Raw genomic sequence first — 18,313 nt, 5'->3', positions numbered from 1 at the left:
GGATAAGCGTCTGACTTGGGCTCAGGTCAGGATCTCACAGTTCATGAGTTCAAGCCCTGTCTCGGGATCTATGCTGATAGCTCAGAGCCTGGATCCTGCTTTAGATTCTGTGTCTCCTTCTCTCTTCCTCTTCCCCACTCGTGCTTTGTTTCTCACTTTATCAAAAATACATAAACATAAAAAAAAACTTTAAAAAAAAAAGAGTGAAAATAGCATCAGACCCTACTTTTTTATTTATTTATTTTTGAGAGAAACAGAAACAAAGTGTGAGCGGGGGAGGGGCAGAGAGAGAGGGAGTCACAGAATCTAAAGCAGGCTCCAGGCTCCAAGCTGTCAGGGCTTAAACTCATGAACCGTTAGATCATGACCTGAGCCCAAGTTGGACACTTAGCTGACAGAGCCACCCAGGCATCCCAATATCAGACCCTACTTAAAGAATTTTGAGGCTGCTGGTGTCCTAAGCAGAGAAGTTGTCATAGAATGAAAGGGGTGATGTAATTGGCATAGAAAAGTGGGGGAAGGGAACAAAAACATAGTTTCAATAAGTTTAACTGTGAAGGGAAAGGACAAAATAGGATAATGGCTTCATGAGATAAAGAGTAGAAGAAAAACATTTTGGAGAGGCATGATATGACTCAGTTTCTCATTGAGTTGTAGCATTCTTATTATTATCAATAAAAACATACGCTCATGAATTGCTTGAAAACTTGTATTTATTTTTCACATCCAGTCAACAAGAGAACAAAATGCCTCAGAATGAGAATTCACACTTTGAGTGAGATACAAATGTTTAGTTATTCTATTTTAGTGATTTTTGTGCATTTATAAAATAAATACCTGGTCTGTTATACTTGGAAAGGTGATATTGGCGTTAACTGACTGTTGGGAGTGTAGACTGTTTGCACATATCTAAGCAAGAACATGCCGTGATGTGCCTATATCTGTAAGGTATTGTACTGCCATTAGGACAGTCAAGAAAAATTTCCCGGAATTCGTACTTATCTTCTTGGCAGCAAAGACATGAATTTGCCAGCTGAAAGATATGATAATTGTACCTAAAGGAAAAGAATATTCAGCAATAAATATTTTTGGGATATCTTCTGAAACAAATTGACATCAATGCTCAAATCATAATTGTCTAAGCGATTTAGCAATCCTTCCAACCAATTATTCTTTACCTATACTTTGCATTTCCCCCTCACCATGAACTTCTGATGTGGATCAGTGATAATTGGTATGTAAGACAAAAGAAATCCAAAATGGAAATTTATAATCTTATAATTAGAATGTTATGGTGAAAAAATATAAACATATTTTTAAATATACAACTTCATACCAAATTATTATTTTCTATATATTAATCTACACATGAAAGTGTTCATGAAGGAAAAACAATATATATTATGTCTAAAATGCAAGTGACAGTTTAAAAACACATTTTTAAGCAAGACTATCTGCTTAAGTACTATCAGTAATTACTGTGTGAAAATAAATACATTTGCTATGAATGTATTAGGTTTGATTTATTTAGAAGGCTACTTTAAAACCATTCATTACTGTTGAAAATGTTTATTTTATTTCTAAGATCTTAATGTCTTAGATATTTGTTTCATCAGGTTTTGATCATTAGCTCTCACGTAAAAAATGTTCCATGTAATTTTTAAAACTTAATTTCCTCCACAATGTTACAAAATTAATGCACAGTACACATTCAAAGAAACACTCACTTGACAGTGTTCTTACATTCCCCTACACATCTTGCCATCTCAAGTTTTTTCTGGCAACCACGGTACTTAACAGTCACATTCACAAGTGAAGATCTACAATTAGTATTACCTAAAACAAAATGATAACAGAACCAGAAATGAGGTTTAACATTAGCAATTGCTAAGTCTCAGTTTTCTGAACCTTTAGTGGAGAATCATAACAAAAAATACTTCATAGTGTTGTTGAAGGGATTAACTACTTTAGCACCCAACACAAGGTACCTGATCAGTATTCAATAATTATGTTTAATAAATGTTATCTTTTCATTAGTGCTATCATTATTATCATAGGAGAAAGAGGAGGGAGGGAACAAGGAGGAAGGGAGGAGAGAAGGGGGGAAGGGAAGATGGAGCTGAATGGATTGTTTCTGACATCCATTTCTCATTGTTGACCATTCTTATTATCTAATGTATCAGTTTACAACACAACCTGCTTATATTAGAGAGCAAACTATATTTTTTTTCATGAGAATCAAATTTCTTCCTTGTAAACACCATTGTTTTTTACTGGGAAGAATGTTTCAACCAACATGAAAAAGTATAATACATAACGGAGACATATCAATTGTTAGTTTCTGCATATAGGTTAGATGACCTGTTATGTTAAAAACACAGGAGACTTTCTATTAATGATCTGACATTTTGTTTTAAAGAAACACTAAATTTTTGTCAACTGTTGACATTTCCTCTACATGTGGAACCTAATGTTACTTACATGTATAGCAACATTTGTTTGAATCATAGACTCTGTCTTCCTATAGGGGAAGAGAAATAGAAAAAAGACTTAAAAACATTAAGTATTATTTTATAAATAATATAACATTACTGAATTTACTGAAATTACAAAGGGGAAAATGGAACAGATAAATATGCTGATCTCAGATCCAGGAAGCATGGATGAGGGAGCATAATAATAAAAATGAGTCTGAATATTTACACTAAAAATTTTCAACCGTAGGGAGAAAGGGAAAAAAATATCTAAAATGAAGTCTTCTTTAAAATAACATGCAAGAAAGTAAAAAAATAATCCTCCCTTATATTAATTGAAAAATACTTTAATACTGATATTACTACTAGACACTAGACTAGTTTGAACTGGTGAGCATTTATTATTAACTAATTTAATTAAGACTTAAGCTTAAAACTTAGCATTTACTAATATAAAATCCTCACCATATGGTGGGGGACAGTAAAAATGAAGACTGTGGCATAAAGAAAGATCTGAAAAGTACACTTAACTGTGATTTTATGAAAACTTTGTATTTTTATAAGAAATGATTAACCCAAATCCATGAGCCTTAAAAAAAAAAACAAGGTTGGTGTGTTTTGGGTGTTTTTTTTTTGGTTTGTTTAAAAGTAGCAAAATGCTTTCTAAAGTAACATACTTCTTCTAGAATAGCACTAGATTAAGCTTCACGGAGCCTGCAAATATAACTTTGATATGAAAAATATACTTGGCAATAAAAGGTGTGAAACAGATCTGGAATGGAATCCATAAGAAATTTATGTCTGTTGGCCAGACAGACTTTTCCAAATGAGAAAGAAGACAGATTGTGTTTATATTTAACATAAGAAGTGGATGTTGTTGATCATTACTTAAGAAGATAACTTACTTCTGCACACCAGGTCTGCTTTGGGCAGTCTTGGACCACTGCGATGAAACCAGTGCTATGGCAGGAGTAGGAGATGCATGGATTGCTGGGGTCATCAAATGAAGCACCAATCTGGGAGGCAGAGAGGAAGAAAGAAAGGTATTATTCATCTTGATTTCTTGTTGAGGTTGAAAATAAAAATCTGTAAAAAAAAAAAAAAATTCAAATTCAGATTGTTAAGTGAATTTCCAGAGGTACCTTCAGTCACTAATTAATATTTAAGAAAAGTGAGTTAAAAGCTGCCTACTTCCATGAATAAATCAATATGCCTCCTTGAGAGCACAGACTGTGAGTCAAGATTCTGAATCCTCAAGTGAAAATTCACATATTCTATTCACCTACTCAGTCACTGTATTATATTTTAAAAATATTTTCAAGAAAGGTTGTATTATGATAACAGGAAATCAACCAATTGTTAGGCTCTAAATTTGAGGGAAAAGAAGTAATCTAAGTAGAAAACTTGGCACAAAATAGTTTTATCAGATTACTACAAATGATAAATGATAACAAATGATATATCCCACGAGACATCCTACCTCTACTTCTGCTTGTATACTTGTAAAGTTCTCTGGATTGCTTTAAAAATAATTTATGTTCGAAATTCGAATGCCAGTTTGGGAAATTGTATTTATTTCAAACTGCAAAACGAACTTTCTGATAAACTGGAATTTTATTATTTCAACTATTTTACATACAAATGGTTAGAGGTAAAACTTTTCCTTTGTTCTTTAAACATCATCATATTTTATGTTTAAAAACTTGCATAGATTCTATGGGGTGCCTAGGTGGCTCAGTTGGTTAAGCATCTGAATCTTGATCTCAACTCAGGTCACGATCTCATGGTTTGTGAGTTCAAGCCCTGCATTGGGCTCTGAGCTGATAGCCTGGAGCCTGTTTGTGATTCTGTCTCTCCCTCTTTCTGCCCCTCTTCCACGCCACTCTACTCTCTCTCTCTCTCTCTCAAAATAAAACTAAAATGGGGTGCCTGGGTGTCTCAGTCTGTTAAGCATCCAATCTTGATTTGGGCTCTGGTCATGATCTCATGGTTCATGAGCTCGAGCCTCATATCGGGCTCCATGCTGATGCCATAGAACCTGTTTGGTATTCTCTCTCTCTTCTCTCTCTCTCTGCCCCTCCCTCCTCACACTGTCTCTCTTTCAAACCAAATAGATAAACATTTAAAATAAATAAATAAACTAAGAAAAAAAAACTAGAATAGATTCTCAAATCACATTACCTTTCGAAACCAAAAATTAAGAAACCAAGACAGAAATGTGAACATGATAAATAAGTTAAAACACTCATCAGCTCTGTTTTATATATTTCTTAACATACCACATAGATTTTATGCTAGACTCTTAATATTTAGTATCACCAGCTCAAAAGGATTATCAATTTTGAGAACCATGTGGGTTTTATGGCTTCCTGGTACCTTTTTTAAAAAGTTAAATTACTTTCCAAAATGCCAAATCACTTGTCAAAATCTAGCCCTGAATATACGTGTTGTTATATTCACATAATGGGGTTCCAGTCTTTTGGGGTTTTTCATTTGATCTCTGACAGGTTGGCCATCTGATATTTCTGGCTATAATTACAGTTTAACTCTGTTCATTGATTTGAATGTCACAGAGTGTGCCTTCTCCATCTGGTCAGACCCCTGGGAAATTTTATTCAGAAGTTAGGTAGTTAATGATCAAGTACATTTTCCTCCTTTGAAGCGAGCCATGCTGAGTGTTATATTTGATGCTCCTTTTGAAGTGAATATGGGGGGAAAAATGAACAGATTCTGCTCCACCATTACCAATGATTTTTTGAAATTATAAACTGAAAAAGCCTACATTTATTCATAATTATATAAATAAAAATATTTTAAAGTAAAAACAGCCTTACCTTATACTCAGTATTGTTAAATAAGCACGTTCTTGGTTCTGAAAAATAAATATATTATTTTACCCTAAAATAAACATTATAATTCTGTTTTTATTTATAAACCAGAAATTGCATATGGAATCATATTTATCAACCAATTAAAATGTTTCTTCCCACAACACCATCATCTTCCTTTAATAAACTCATTATATTCATAATTATTAATTCTAGGTTTCCCCCACTCCAAAGATAGTGAGTTTTAAGAGATCAAGTATGATTCTGTTTTATTTATCACACTCCTCTAGCATGGAGTTTAACACGTATTAGAAGCTCAATGAATATCTCTTGAATATGTGAATAAGTAAACAACTATTCAATTCAAATAATGTATTGTGAATACACACCACAGTATCCAATTTCACAGCAGGAATCATTAGCTTTGAACTTTACAAGCCTCTCTCCGGTTTTGCATGTGGGTGCAGAAGGGCACTCCTTGGGTTTACAGTCTACAGCCTTTGCATCAGTACAGGTGCATTTGTGGCAATTGGCAGTCCATATATCTCCAGGCTACAGACACAAACCAAGTTCAGACTTCTATTCAGATACAGGAATGACAGCAATTGGATTAAAGCAGAGACAAAGTGTGTACTTACAGATTTCTCTTCTCCCAGCGGACCATGACAAACTGTTAACATGAGATGATAAAAGGTAATTAAATTTGGCAAAATAGAACCATCTGTTATACATAGATAACCACCAGGTGGCCAATACAGAAAAACAGAATTATGGAGAATTGTATGGTGCCTTCAGGTAGGTAAATCACATCCACCTACTTTGAGCAAACTGTCTCTAATGAGTATAGATATTTCCTACTTTACAATCCCAGCACAGGTTAATTATTAATTTCTGCTGGCAGTGGTCAATAAATCTTATGACTGTTGTTTTACTTACTGTTTTACAGTCTGACTTCTGCTTCCATAACCCTGCAAGTCACCAAGACTTTGTAATTACCAGTCCCTAAGGCCCTTTTATCAGTTTTTCAAGTTCCCTACAATTGCTGACATTTTTAACTCTCACCTTCTTGAAAATGTTCTCCTCCCTTCAAATTCAACACTCTGAAATTCCTTTCTTTATTAGCAACTTTTTCTCTTCCTTCTCATTGTCTCTGTCCTTTCCTGGTACTTTTCTTCTATCTCCAGTATCCACTGTAATGTCAAGTGGATGACTCTCAAACTTGTAGCTCCAGTACAGACATCTCTTCTAGACTATGGGCCCAGGTTTCCCTTGGCCTAATAAATAGCATTGCAGACCTAATAAATGGCATTATTGAGACCCTCAAACTCAATAAGCACAAAACAGATTATATCATCTTGCCCCTAAAACCAGTTTCTCATCTAAACTGACTTCTTCCTATTGAGAACCCAAGTATTCTGTCAATTATTTGAGCTTAAAACTTAGGAGTCATTTTGATTCCTTCCATTTCATCACTTGGCACCCAATCGACTGCAAAATTCTGTATCTTCATCTTTACTTCATTCCCTTCCTTTCCTGGTTGTACTTGCTACAGTACTACTCCAGGATGTTGTTATCTTTAATCTAGCATATGTGGGCTTTTCCAGGGGTAACTCTGACTCAGATTCCTTCCTGATCCAATCAATTCTCTATACCACAGGTAGAACAGTTTTTCTAATGTCTAGTTTTCACCTCATCTTTGCCTTGGTTAAAAACTTTGGATGGCCCCTAATAGACTTATAAAATAAATACCTAATTTCAGCATTCTAGCTTCTGAGGTCTGCCACAGTGTGGCTCCAATCTATCTTCTCAACTTAGTCTCATTCTCTCATTTACATGCCCTGGACTAGCCTACATGTTTCTCTCAAATTCCAATTCTGTAGTGAAATACCTAAAGATTCCTCCAAAGTGTACAATATATGTAATATATACATACAATATATGTAATATATACATGACAGATATGTGCTCTCTATATAATACATATTTCAAGTCTTTTTTATTGTGAAATTTATTTTCAGCCTTATATGAAAACTGTTTTTCTTTAAAAAATATCCCTTCTCCCACTATGTCCTAAGATTAGAGAATGATTTTTTTTTTTGCGGGGGGGGGGGGGGTGGTTAACTTCTGTCACTTTCTAAAAAGCACATCACATTGGCTGGAGAACAGTGGGGACTCAAAATCCTCTAAAATTATCGAACTTTGGTTAACTTTAATTTCCCTTACTCCTCAAAAAATCTGGAATTATCTGGTTTAAAAAAATACTATTTTTTAAACAATTTTTTGATGACAATTTTTTGATGAAGCTATCATATAATTAAATAAAACACTTTATTTAGTAAGTAAACTCTATTTTGAGTAAGTAACAAGAGGTATTTGTTTGGTTTGGCTGCATTAGTCTGTGGATGAGAAAACAGACTACCATTTGCTATGTATTTGGTGAATAAAAGCTAAATTCCTCCATTTCCAGTTTTCCTATTCTGAAACATTTCCACAGCTAGCAACTTTCAGAGGCATGACCTCTGATATTTGATTTACAAGAAGAACCATTAATGTAGAATGGTTGATTTTCAAGTAGAAGTATTCTTGTTTTTTTAAGTTTGTTTATTTATTTTGAGAGAGAGCGAATGCATGCAGGAGAGGGGCAGAGAGAGGGAGAGAGAATCCCAAACAGGTTCCACACTGTCAGTGCAGAGCCCAATGCAGGGCTTGAACTCACGAACCATGAGATCATTGCCCAAGCTGAAGTCAAAGGCTTTACTGACTAAGCCATTCAGGTGCCCCTTGAGTGGAAGTATTCTTACCTGGAGGTGGTGGAAGTGATGCTGGACATCCTGTGTGAAAACAGGCATCTCATGTTAGCTTCTAAAGTTATTGAAATTGTTTCGGGGTAAAATAGTTATCTAATAACTGAAAATAATTGGCTACATTGCTAGTCTTACAGACTTATTTCTGTCTACCTTCCTGTGGGGAATAAGCTTAGGAATTCCCTGAGCCTGCACTGATGGGTTAACAAGGCGTAAAGAATTACAAAGCCATAGGATGCTAGCTCACACCCAAGTTTGGGTAAACAAGATTAGGTAAATGGGTATAGAGAGGGCAGGGCAGAGGCCCCAATATAGAACAAAGGTATATGAGGTAAATAAGACTAGGTATTCAGGGCGGAAACACCCCCAATTTAGTACTATAGCAGAAAGCTGCTTTCACAGGAAGGAAGGAACAAATTAGGTAAACAGGTAAATAGGGCAAAGGGGAAGTTGCCCAGAGTGGAACTAATTAACAAAAGAAAGGTTGACCCTGAGGTTGAGTGCTCTGTCTTTCTTGTCCCCTAGACCAGTTTAGTTAAACAGAGGTGGTGCCTCACCTCTGCTGTAAACAACCTTCTGCCTGACCTCCTGGCACCAGGATTTTGTTTTGTATTAACCCAAACCCCTAACCCCGCATATTTTCAAAACCCCCTTTCCCTCATGTCCATGAGTTAATGTTGACAGTTTCATTATCCCTTTGTGCATGTCCATCACCATGTTTGTAAGCCTTCCGATCCTAATGAAAATAGATCAAGGACCCTTAATTGGGGCTCTTGTCTCCCGGACATTAGTCATCTCCCACATTTTAATCCTGTGTCCCATTTTCTTGCTAGACAAGAAAGAACTCAAGACCCAGAGTCTATGACACTTTCCTTTTCTGCTCCTCATGGCATTTCAAATTCCACCTTAGAGAAAAATCCCTTTGGACTTCAAATTTGAATGGGAGGGAATATGGGAGCCTAAAGGAGAAATGAGAAAATATCAAGGTAAACTACTCCTTGATTGTCTTTGGCAAACACCTCCTATTAAAAGAACAGTAAATGTGCATTCAGAAAGGAAAAGGATAATTCAGGTATAGGAAAAGGTGTTATTAGTAATCTAGTTTTAATCCTTTAAGAACTTTTATCCTCTTTTTAACTTCCTGAAATATTTCAATCTTATTCCATCTCCACCTGCACCAGATGGCGTAAGCTGGCCATATGTTTCTTTTTAAGTCTTCACATATCACATATTTTGGTCAACCCAACAATTCACTCAAAAAGTTCAAATTGTATTTCCAAACTTCTAAAAAATCAAATTAATATTTTAATTCTACCCACCAAGCAAGAGGCCAGCCTAGAATATTTGAAAGAACTTAAAATTGTTACATGTTGAGGTAAAGGGGCCACAACAACCAATAGGGGCAGAAGAAACAGAAAGGAAATTAGTTAAAGATGTGGGAGCTTGGGGATCAAATGTCTCTTTTAACTGAGGGAGGCTAAACTAATCCCCAGTTATAAATGCTTAACAGATTAGCAGAAAACAGCAACCAGAGAAAGAAATGTCCTATTAGAGATAAATACAGCAGAAAATCTTCCCTGATCAGAATTCCAAGGGTTCATTGAAGACATTTGTAAGAGGAGCCATAAAGAAAAATCTCCTAATCTCCACATTGCTGTCAGAGTCAATTCTCTAAAACATCTTTCTGATCATCTCATTCTCTTGACAAAATCCTTAAGGGGATCCCATTTAGTATATGGATAAAGTCTCATTTAAATTTAGAAATAAGGTTTTTCTTGAACTTGCTTCTACTTTCCAATCTCATTTATCCCCTGAACCTCATACATTCATGACCGATACCTGGCTGATTCCTGAACTCATTCATGATACCACATGTCTCTGTCTTCTCATGGCTGGTTGGCAGGAATTCCCTCTTCACCCCAGCCAATATTAAACTCAGTCATCTCCTTTCTGATGCCTTCACTCAACATTACCAACTAATAAGCAGAAATTAATATTCTATTCTCACTATACAACTGGGACCATAATGATTATACATGTTTGGGAGCTAGCTTTAAATATACTGTAATGATAGTATCTGTGCCCATCATAATCTACCTACAAATACACAAAAGTAATAAAACAGCAATGACTTTATTTTATTGATATTTTTGCTATTAGCTTCTGCTACAAGTCTAGCATATATAAAGAAATATTAGATAAGTAAAGAAATTGGGATTTGCCCCATACTGACCTGTTTTATTTTCAGTTTCTTGGTCTCTTGTTGTGACTAGAGTGGTTTCTAAAGAGAAATAAACTAATGGTATTGTCATTTTATTTATTAGGATAACACGTATGCATATCAAGTCTCTCTCTCTGTGTATATGCACAAATGACAGTACAAAGTCATGCTCAAAGGAAGCTTTGTGTGAAATAAACAAGTCATTCCAGCACAGTTGGGTCATTTCATTTTACCTGGGTAGGATACTTTGGGTCTTGTGATTTTAGTTGACATGGAGGTGGAGCCTGCAAAAGGAAATACAAAAAAATGTCAAGAATAGCACATTTCATAACCCCATTCCCAGAGATTTCAAGCTCCATAATTAAGTCTTCAGATGAGGAATTTTGGTGAAAGCCTAAACAATACTGATCATTGAGGAATTTGTACTGCCAGCAGTACAAATTTTTCCTATTTGTACCTGTTTGCTATTAGGTACAAATTTTTGCTATTTGTACCTGTTTGCTATTTGTACCTGCTATTAGTACCTGTTTGCATTCTAGTTCCAGAGGTTTCCTTGACTCCAATGGAAGCAGTGGCTGCTAAGGGAGTTACAAAAGCAGTAAGTATAGGGGACTGGAGAAGCTAGACTTTGTCTTCAGATAAGCTGGTCTGTCTTCTGAGATGTCACCAAGAAAAGTTCATTTATTATTATTTTACTTACCTGTGGTAGAATTTCCAGGAGCAGTGGTTGTTTCAAATACTTCCCTGGAGGTACCTAAAATAAAGACAGGAAGAGCAATGCACTTTTTCTTGTCTCAGAAGAAAATGTCCTAAGACATGTCTACATGAGACAAGAGTTTTGAGCACCTAGCATGTACCAATGCATCTACTAATGCTAGGACATCCTCCTGCAATTGAAACATAAGAGGCCCCTATCTTAGAAACTCCTTGATCACAGAAATGAATTGAATATTTTCCCATGACCCAGGTAAATTTCACACTTATAGGTCTCCTTCTCTAAATGATACAAATTTTTTTCACATCTAATTCTTTTACTTCCTATAACTTTGTTTCCTGGTTCTCTTCTATTAGTTTTTGGGACAGTGAAGTTATGAGAGTAAAAAAAAAAAAAATGAGAAAACATCTGTGTTGATCAAGATGGCCTAAACATTTCCCTCAGCTTGACTAAATTTATAGACGTATCTTCCTGATTAAAGGGCCCTGGACTCTCCTTTCTTAGAGCATTTACTTTAGAAAACTTGTGGCTATAAATTCTTTCTCTGTCCTCTTGAGATACAAATTTTTCCCTAGTCTCTGGACAGTTTTACAACCCCAAGAATGTCTTCCCCAAAGACCTTGGAGCCACCTCTTTGAAATATAATCACTGAGAATAACAGTAACCCTATCTCTTTGTCTCTGTGGGAAGTTGGAGCCTAACTTTATTCTATAAGCACCAATTAGCAAACTTAGGTGGCTTAATCGTATAGACCAGCCTCCCCTCCAGTACTTTTCCCACTAGCTCACCCCAGCCCTTAAAATATCCCCTGGATTTTATTTCAGAAAAGAGGAGGTAAAACTTCACTGCTATTGCAATGAGCTTTACAATAATTACAATAATCTTAAATAAAGTCTTCATTGCCATTTAAATTCCATCTGGTGCAATTTTTCTTTCCGAGTTCAAGTCTGGCATTCATTCATAAAGATAAATATTGGTTATCTGAAACACTTAGGTGTGAAAGAGAAGAATGTCAAGGATGTAAACTTCATTTGAAGTCATTTCCATTACCTTGGGTGGGACTTTCTGGGACACCAGTAATTCTACTTGATGCCACACTAGTACCTACGAAGGAAAATGAAAAACATTTCATATCAGACACACCTCCTATGGCCATCCCCAAAAATTAAGTGAGAAGAGAAAGTAAGCCGGGTGAAAGTCTGGGTCAATACTGCATCCAGCCCATAGATTCCCCTTGTGAATTACAAAACACACCCTTTTTGGGCAGATGTGGCCTCATAGATTTATGCCTTTTTAGAGGAATGTTGGCTGGATTTCAGCATCTATTCCTCCTTTTAGCATTGTGTCCTGTGTACCTACCTATACAAACTTACCTGGGTGCTCTGGTCTGAGTCCAGAAACTCAGAGCAAGAAGATAACAATGGCTGAAAAAAGTACATTCCTAATGAGATTCTGCCCCATTTCCTGGCCCTTTATTTTTACTCTCAACATTCCCCTACACCGAAGTGAAGCTTTAGGAGTCTTTAATGAGAATTCAATAGATTTGAATCACTGACTCTTACTTATTTACATTCCAACTCAAGTGGTAGCCCCTAAGAGAGGCAAACAAGAATGAGGTCAGGACTGCTCTGTTGATGTTGCAACAGTTAATTCTAGAGAAAGGATATTTTTTTTTTAACTTAGATACTCTGCCACTTACTAAATATTTACTAACCTGTATTGGAGCTTCCAGGAATAACTGTTGTGCCAGAGGCTACCCCAGTGGTACCTGCAATAAGAAGGAAGGATGAGCCTCAAAAACCCTTTCTCACCCTAAGAAAAGTGTAATATTGGCAAGTGCTCCTATTTCTCTGAAGCAACAGAAAACAATTTTTCTTGTATCATGTGTTAAACCTGACATGTTTTCCAATGCACTTTCTCATGATTGAAATGTTCAAAGAAAATATGAGGAAAAGCTACAATCGTGTCAAAAATCTTATTTCTCTATATCCAGAATCATCTAGAATCTTATCAGTAAAGGAGAGAATGTCTGTCTTATATTCACATGATTTACTTCCAGTGACTTAACTCTTTGACTCTCCAGTGGAAGAAAACCCCAGAAAAACAACTGCATCTATACATATCTTGGCTGGTGGTGACTTTCACTAATTCTGGAGTATTGCCTGGCAAAACAAAGGGGGTAAAGTTTCTTTAAAAAAGGTGTGTCTAGAGAATTACATCTATGGTTATGTTTCCTAGGAAAACTCAGGGAACTAACCTAATTTGACCCTATGAGCTATTATTAAAGGAAAAGGAACCACTTCCAGTGATGTTCATTTTCATTCACAATCTGTGTATAGTGAGCTCAAATGAAAAAAACCATGGAGAATCCAAAATCCAGTAAAATTCACCTGATGAAATTCTTGCTTCCATAGTTCCAACACCTTCTTTAAAAGTTGTGGTTTCTGTAAGAGCAAAGAAGAAAAAATTGAGAAGATTAAGAATTTGAAAATACGAGAATATAGGGCAGTGTGCAATTTTGTCCATAGGCCCTTAAAGGGGAATTCCTTTTATTTCCTGATTTACCTGCTTGGAAACTTCCAGGTGATGATATATTTACAGAGCCTGTCCCAGTGGTAGCTGGGATGTGAGAGAGAAGAAAGAGACAGTAATGTGAGCACTGTCTTTCTTATTGGATGGGGATGATCATTTAGGAAAAATTCATGTGTTTCTGTGAAACAACATATTCCTTCTCCAGGATTCCTTGCCCCCAAAAGTAAAATAAACATTTTTTCTTGCTCTGTTTTATCCCCTATGGTAAACTCCATTCTTCTATGATCCCTGTTTTCTGGAATTAGTATCATGGAGATAGGTGCCTTCCCCATTTCGCCTTTTTCACTTCCCCATGCTTACCTATTTTTCTTCTAGTAGACTGGCTCCCTGGAATTAGGTTGGTGACTCCTGAAGCTTAAAAAATGAAAAGAATTAAGAATCTTGACATTTTAATTATTTCAATACAGTTCTCCCTTCCTATTTCAAAGTTTTATATCTATTAGGTCAGGCCCTCTGAAAAATGAATCTTAATTACACATGTTGTCTGAAAATTCTGTTTGCTCCTGTTTGATCTGGGATTCTGAATCCCCAGATTAGAAGCAGAACAGTCTCCTGAGTCACATCCCAGGACTCCAGCGCTCTGTCTTATAGACTTGACTTAATCCATACTGGCTGAGCCCAAACTATCCCCTTTTCCAGGCTCCTCTGCCTTTACAAAGCCCTTTTTTTGTAACGCCTTTTAAATTTACTTCGAATATGTGTTTTTGTTTTAACTTTTTAAATTTGAGTATAGTTGACTCAGTTTCATTAGTCTCATGTGTACAACAGGGATTCAACATCATGCTGTGCTCACCACCAGTGTTGCTACGATCCATCACCATACAACACTGTCACGATACCATTAACTATATTCCATATGCCGTCCCTTTTATCCTCATGACATATTCACTCCATAGCCGGAAGCTTGTTATCTCTCACTCCCCTTCCTGCATCTTTGCCCACCCTTTGAAGCCAAGGTATCATGTTTTAACTTCTTGGTCTTCTGACTATGTGTGTTTACCCTAAATAAACTCACCAGCATCCACCACTTAAATATCATTTGTAAGCAATCGGCTGACAAATGTGCATCTTCAATGTAGGCCTCTCTTCTGTACTCTAGTTGCACTTAACAGTTCTCCTGAGCATACTACTGAATACCTCAGAGCATTTTATTTTATTTTGTTTAATTTTATTTACTTGTTTGTTTGTTTATTTAAATATGGAATGCTTCTTGAATTCGCGTGTCATTCTTGCGCAAGGGCCATGCTAATCTTCTCTGTATCGTTCCAATTTTAGTATATGTGCTGCTGACGCGAACACCTCAGAGCATTTTAAATTCAAACTGCCCAAATTTGTCCTCACTATATCTTCTATCAGTTATCAATTTTTTTTCCTCCTCCAGTATATTCCCAAATTTGGGGATGGCACTTCCATCCGTCTACCTAAGCATCCAAACTATGAGCTAGATTCACCCAAAACATCCTTCTCTCCTTCACCTCTCCATCACATCATAATAAATGCCAACTTGCCAACATATTGCACATTCTTTGTGACCTCCATTTTCCGACATGATTGCCTCTGTAATCTCTCTGTAATCATGTCTTACCTCCAACAGTCTCAAACTGGATGACATACCTCCAACACTTGCTTTCTTACTCCCCTTTAAATCATGCCTAACTTATGCCTAGTTAATCTTCCAAAAAAGTAAATCTATGCATGACAGTCAATCTATCCAAAAACCTTTCAATTTCTCCTTATTGTCAATGGAATCACAATTTAATTTTTTTCATAACTGAATCCTATATTATGGAATACAAAACTGATGGGTGATCTCCTTTTTTTCCCCCTTTTCAGGACATTCCTGTCACAACTTTGACAACCAGAAATTTTGACAAACCTCCCAACATCTGCTCTTGCGATGGTTTCCCAGTATCTGAGTTGTATTCTACAAGTTTAGATTATTATAATTTCTTATTTTATACTCCCATGCTTTTTAATAAATGTTTCTTTCCTTGATCATTTTCATTGAGTAGACAAAAAATATTAATGTGAGATTTTAAAAAATGCCCTAAATTTATTTTAGTCATCTTAATTTACTTGGGTTGGAAACTTTTGAGTAACCTGTGATTTCACCTATGACCATAGTACCTATAAAGACAAGTAGGAAAATATTTTACCAAAAAGACTCCTGTTTTCATTAAGAAATGTACCACTAAGAAACTACGTCCTAATAAATGTGCATATGATGAAGTCTGTAGTCAAGGAGATTCTAGTACATTAAGATCACAACCCCAATTATCTCATAAGTCTTCAAAGTTTTATCATCTCCTGTCACTACCAATATCCTATGAGTAATCAGTGAAATCTCAACAATTCCGCAATGCCATGACTGACCTGTTTGAATTACATGCCCAGTGTTGCCACGGCTTAGTCCCAGAGTTGTAGACCCTGTGAATAAACAAAAATTTAAGGTGATTTTAAACAATTTTGAAATCTGGAAAAAAGTTGTATGTTATGAAAGTAGAAGACATACTCTCAAAGAAGATGGCTTTTGACTGAGATACTAATAAAGATTATTAGTCTCTTTGTAACTTTGACTACCTCATGTTGGCATTTCCAGAAATAAGTGTGGTGAAAGACAATCCTGGAAGAATTTGAAATGGACATGAAAATGAGATTTAAAAGAATGAGAAAGATACTGTGAAATTGAGAGAGAGAGAGAGAGAGAGAGAGAGAGAGAGAGACCATAGTAATACTTTTTATGCCCTTAAAATATCATGGACAAGATAAATTCACATGTTTCTAATAAGCAATAAAGGGGCTTCATTATGCACAGACAAGCAAACACCATGCTCTCCCACAGACTCTTTCATTTCTCCAAACCAATATATGGTAAAGTTTCATTCTGGAGCCCTCTGTTCTCTGTGGTTTAATGCTTTTTGTAATAGCGTTTTTCCTCTGCTCATTTGTTTTCCCTCCTGTGACTTGGCTTCCTGATGCTTCAGTGGGGATTCAGGTGTGTGAAGGAGCATGTAAATTTTTTTTAATTTGTTGAGACCTTAGTTATGAGGAAAACCTGAGAAGAAAGGGTTTTATGTGCAAGGTAAGTCTAAGACTGATGAATTAAATCCTACTAACCAGGACTAGAATTTTCTGGACCCCTGGAAACTTCAGCTGACTCTGAAGCAGTATCTGCTAAGGCAAGATGGATAAAGAATTGAGAGTAATATATCATTCTTAGCTTCATAAAATATAAAAGGCTGGTGTATAGAGAAAATCAATCTGAAGAACAAAGTCCCACGTCTGATTGACCTAACATATGGTCTCTTCAAATGGAATACAAAACCCTATCTTAGCTGGTCTGCTCACTCATTCATCATCTAACACAAACTTAAACATAAAACTGTTGAGAACACAAAAGGTTGAAAGCAAACCACTCACTAGTGGCCATTCCAAATACAGTGGTAGCTTCAAATTCTGTAGAAGTTGTAGCCTCTGAGAGGAAATAGGAGAAAGCAATATGAAATGCAGAAATGTGGCTAAAGTTCATAGAAGCAGGTTTCCTCAACTTTTTCACAACTTACTTGTGTTGGAACTCCCAAGTGCGATGGTTGTACCTGTGGCTATCCCAGTGGTAACTGAAAGCACAAAAGGAGATAATCAATGTATTAATTCCTTTTTACTTAAAATCAGGATTTAGTTTAGAAGACATTGATGGGTTCCTCTAATCAACTAAAAGGTTTAGATCAGGAACTTCCTTGTCTTAAGTGATATATCAATAATGGTTTTTATTATACCATTTTATTACAAGTCTACAAAATATAAGACAATTCACATGGGATAAAGAGTTAACATCCTGACAATTTGTACTCAAAGAGAGATTAAGGTAAGGTAGAATAGAATTCCCTCTAAGTTCATTACAGTCACTGTGATTGACTAAGACATAGAGAAAAATATTATTTGACTGCTCATACTCATTTATTTTAATTCCACCCTTGGTGTTTCCACCACCTCCAAAAGAAGTTGTGGTCCCTAAGTGAAAGGAAGAAAGGAGAAGGAAAGTAAATTCAGAAGGATCATATAAATGAGAAATGGTGGTTTCCCAGGGAATGGTAGGGAAAGTGTGTGATTGGGAGGAGATGTTGAAGCAGGCGGCAGGGGAGTGAGTTTTCCATTACTGAAGCTTGTCACATTCCCTGTTAGGTTATTGATTTACCTGTGTTGGAACTTCCAGATGCTGTTGTGCCAGTGATTACACCTGTAGTGCCTGCAGTAGAAAAGAGAAAGACAGAATCCAAATGGTGATGCATTTACCTTTCTGAGAAGAGCATGGCCAACCAGACTGTCTGTGACTGGAAAGTAGCAGATCTTTTTTGAGCTATCCTGTCAAGATGAAGTTCATTCTCTATTTTTAAATTCAGGGCCACAATAAACATGTTGGCTTACGGTCCAACTTTGATGACTAGCTTCCCTAGGATTAAATATCAGGAGTCTCCAGGCCTTTCCAAAGCTTACCTGTTTTACTTCCAGGGCTTGGTGTCTCAGATGCACCAGCAGTAGCTCCTGATGACAAGAATAGAAACAATATTTGTGTAAATGTATTTATTTGTATTCAATGAAATAACATCTGAAATCCAAAATTTGCTAGACCTAAACTTCCAGTTATTTCTGTCATCTTTGCTTCCCTAAATAGAACTACA

General features: G+C 36.1%; 1 protein-coding gene and 1 non-coding gene across 2 annotated transcripts in view; both read right to left on the bottom strand.

Moving 5' to 3' along the window:
* Positions 1–691: 691 nt before the first annotated feature.
* MUC19 (mucin 19, oligomeric) overlaps positions 692–18,313 on the bottom strand; it is a 139,253-nt gene continuing 121,631 nt past the window's right edge. The window contains exons 73-95 of the mRNA XM_042948292.1: positions 18,129–18,176; positions 17,830–17,880; positions 17,198–17,251; positions 17,055–17,108; positions 16,752–16,808; positions 16,008–16,061; positions 13,935–13,988; positions 13,608–13,661; positions 13,433–13,486; positions 12,757–12,810; positions 12,093–12,146; positions 11,028–11,081; positions 10,852–10,902; positions 10,561–10,611; positions 10,340–10,387; positions 8,104–8,133; positions 5,941–5,972; positions 5,692–5,854; positions 5,309–5,346; positions 3,380–3,490; positions 2,482–2,521; positions 1,728–1,836; positions 692–1,055 (exon numbers count right to left, since the gene is read on the bottom strand). Coding sequence (XP_042804226.1) covers positions 872–1,055; positions 1,728–1,836; positions 2,482–2,521; positions 3,380–3,490; positions 5,309–5,346; positions 5,692–5,854; positions 5,941–5,972; positions 8,104–8,133; positions 10,340–10,387; positions 10,561–10,611; positions 10,852–10,902; positions 11,028–11,081; positions 12,093–12,146; positions 12,757–12,810; positions 13,433–13,486; positions 13,608–13,661; positions 13,935–13,988; positions 16,008–16,061; positions 16,752–16,808; positions 17,055–17,108; positions 17,198–17,251; positions 17,830–17,880; positions 18,129–18,176 — 1,499 coding nt within the window. The 3' untranslated portion in view covers positions 692–871. The remainder of the gene's footprint in view (positions 1,056–1,727; positions 1,837–2,481; positions 2,522–3,379; positions 3,491–5,308; positions 5,347–5,691; positions 5,855–5,940; positions 5,973–8,103; positions 8,134–10,339; positions 10,388–10,560; positions 10,612–10,851; positions 10,903–11,027; positions 11,082–12,092; positions 12,147–12,756; positions 12,811–13,432; positions 13,487–13,607; positions 13,662–13,934; positions 13,989–16,007; positions 16,062–16,751; positions 16,809–17,054; positions 17,109–17,197; positions 17,252–17,829; positions 17,881–18,128; positions 18,177–18,313) is intronic.
* Positions 14,827–14,933, bottom strand: LOC122225667. Its single transcript, XR_006205283.1, has one exon. It is a non-coding gene; the product is annotated as a U6 spliceosomal RNA (small nuclear RNA).

Source organism: Panthera leo, chromosome B4, assembly GCF_018350215.1.
Source record: "Panthera leo isolate Ple1 chromosome B4, P.leo_Ple1_pat1.1, whole genome shotgun sequence".
Classification (NCBI taxonomy): domain Eukaryota; kingdom Metazoa; phylum Chordata; class Mammalia; order Carnivora; family Felidae; genus Panthera; species Panthera leo.
Note: the sequence above shows the minus strand (reverse complement) of the source record. Positions and strands in the feature narration are given on the sequence as shown.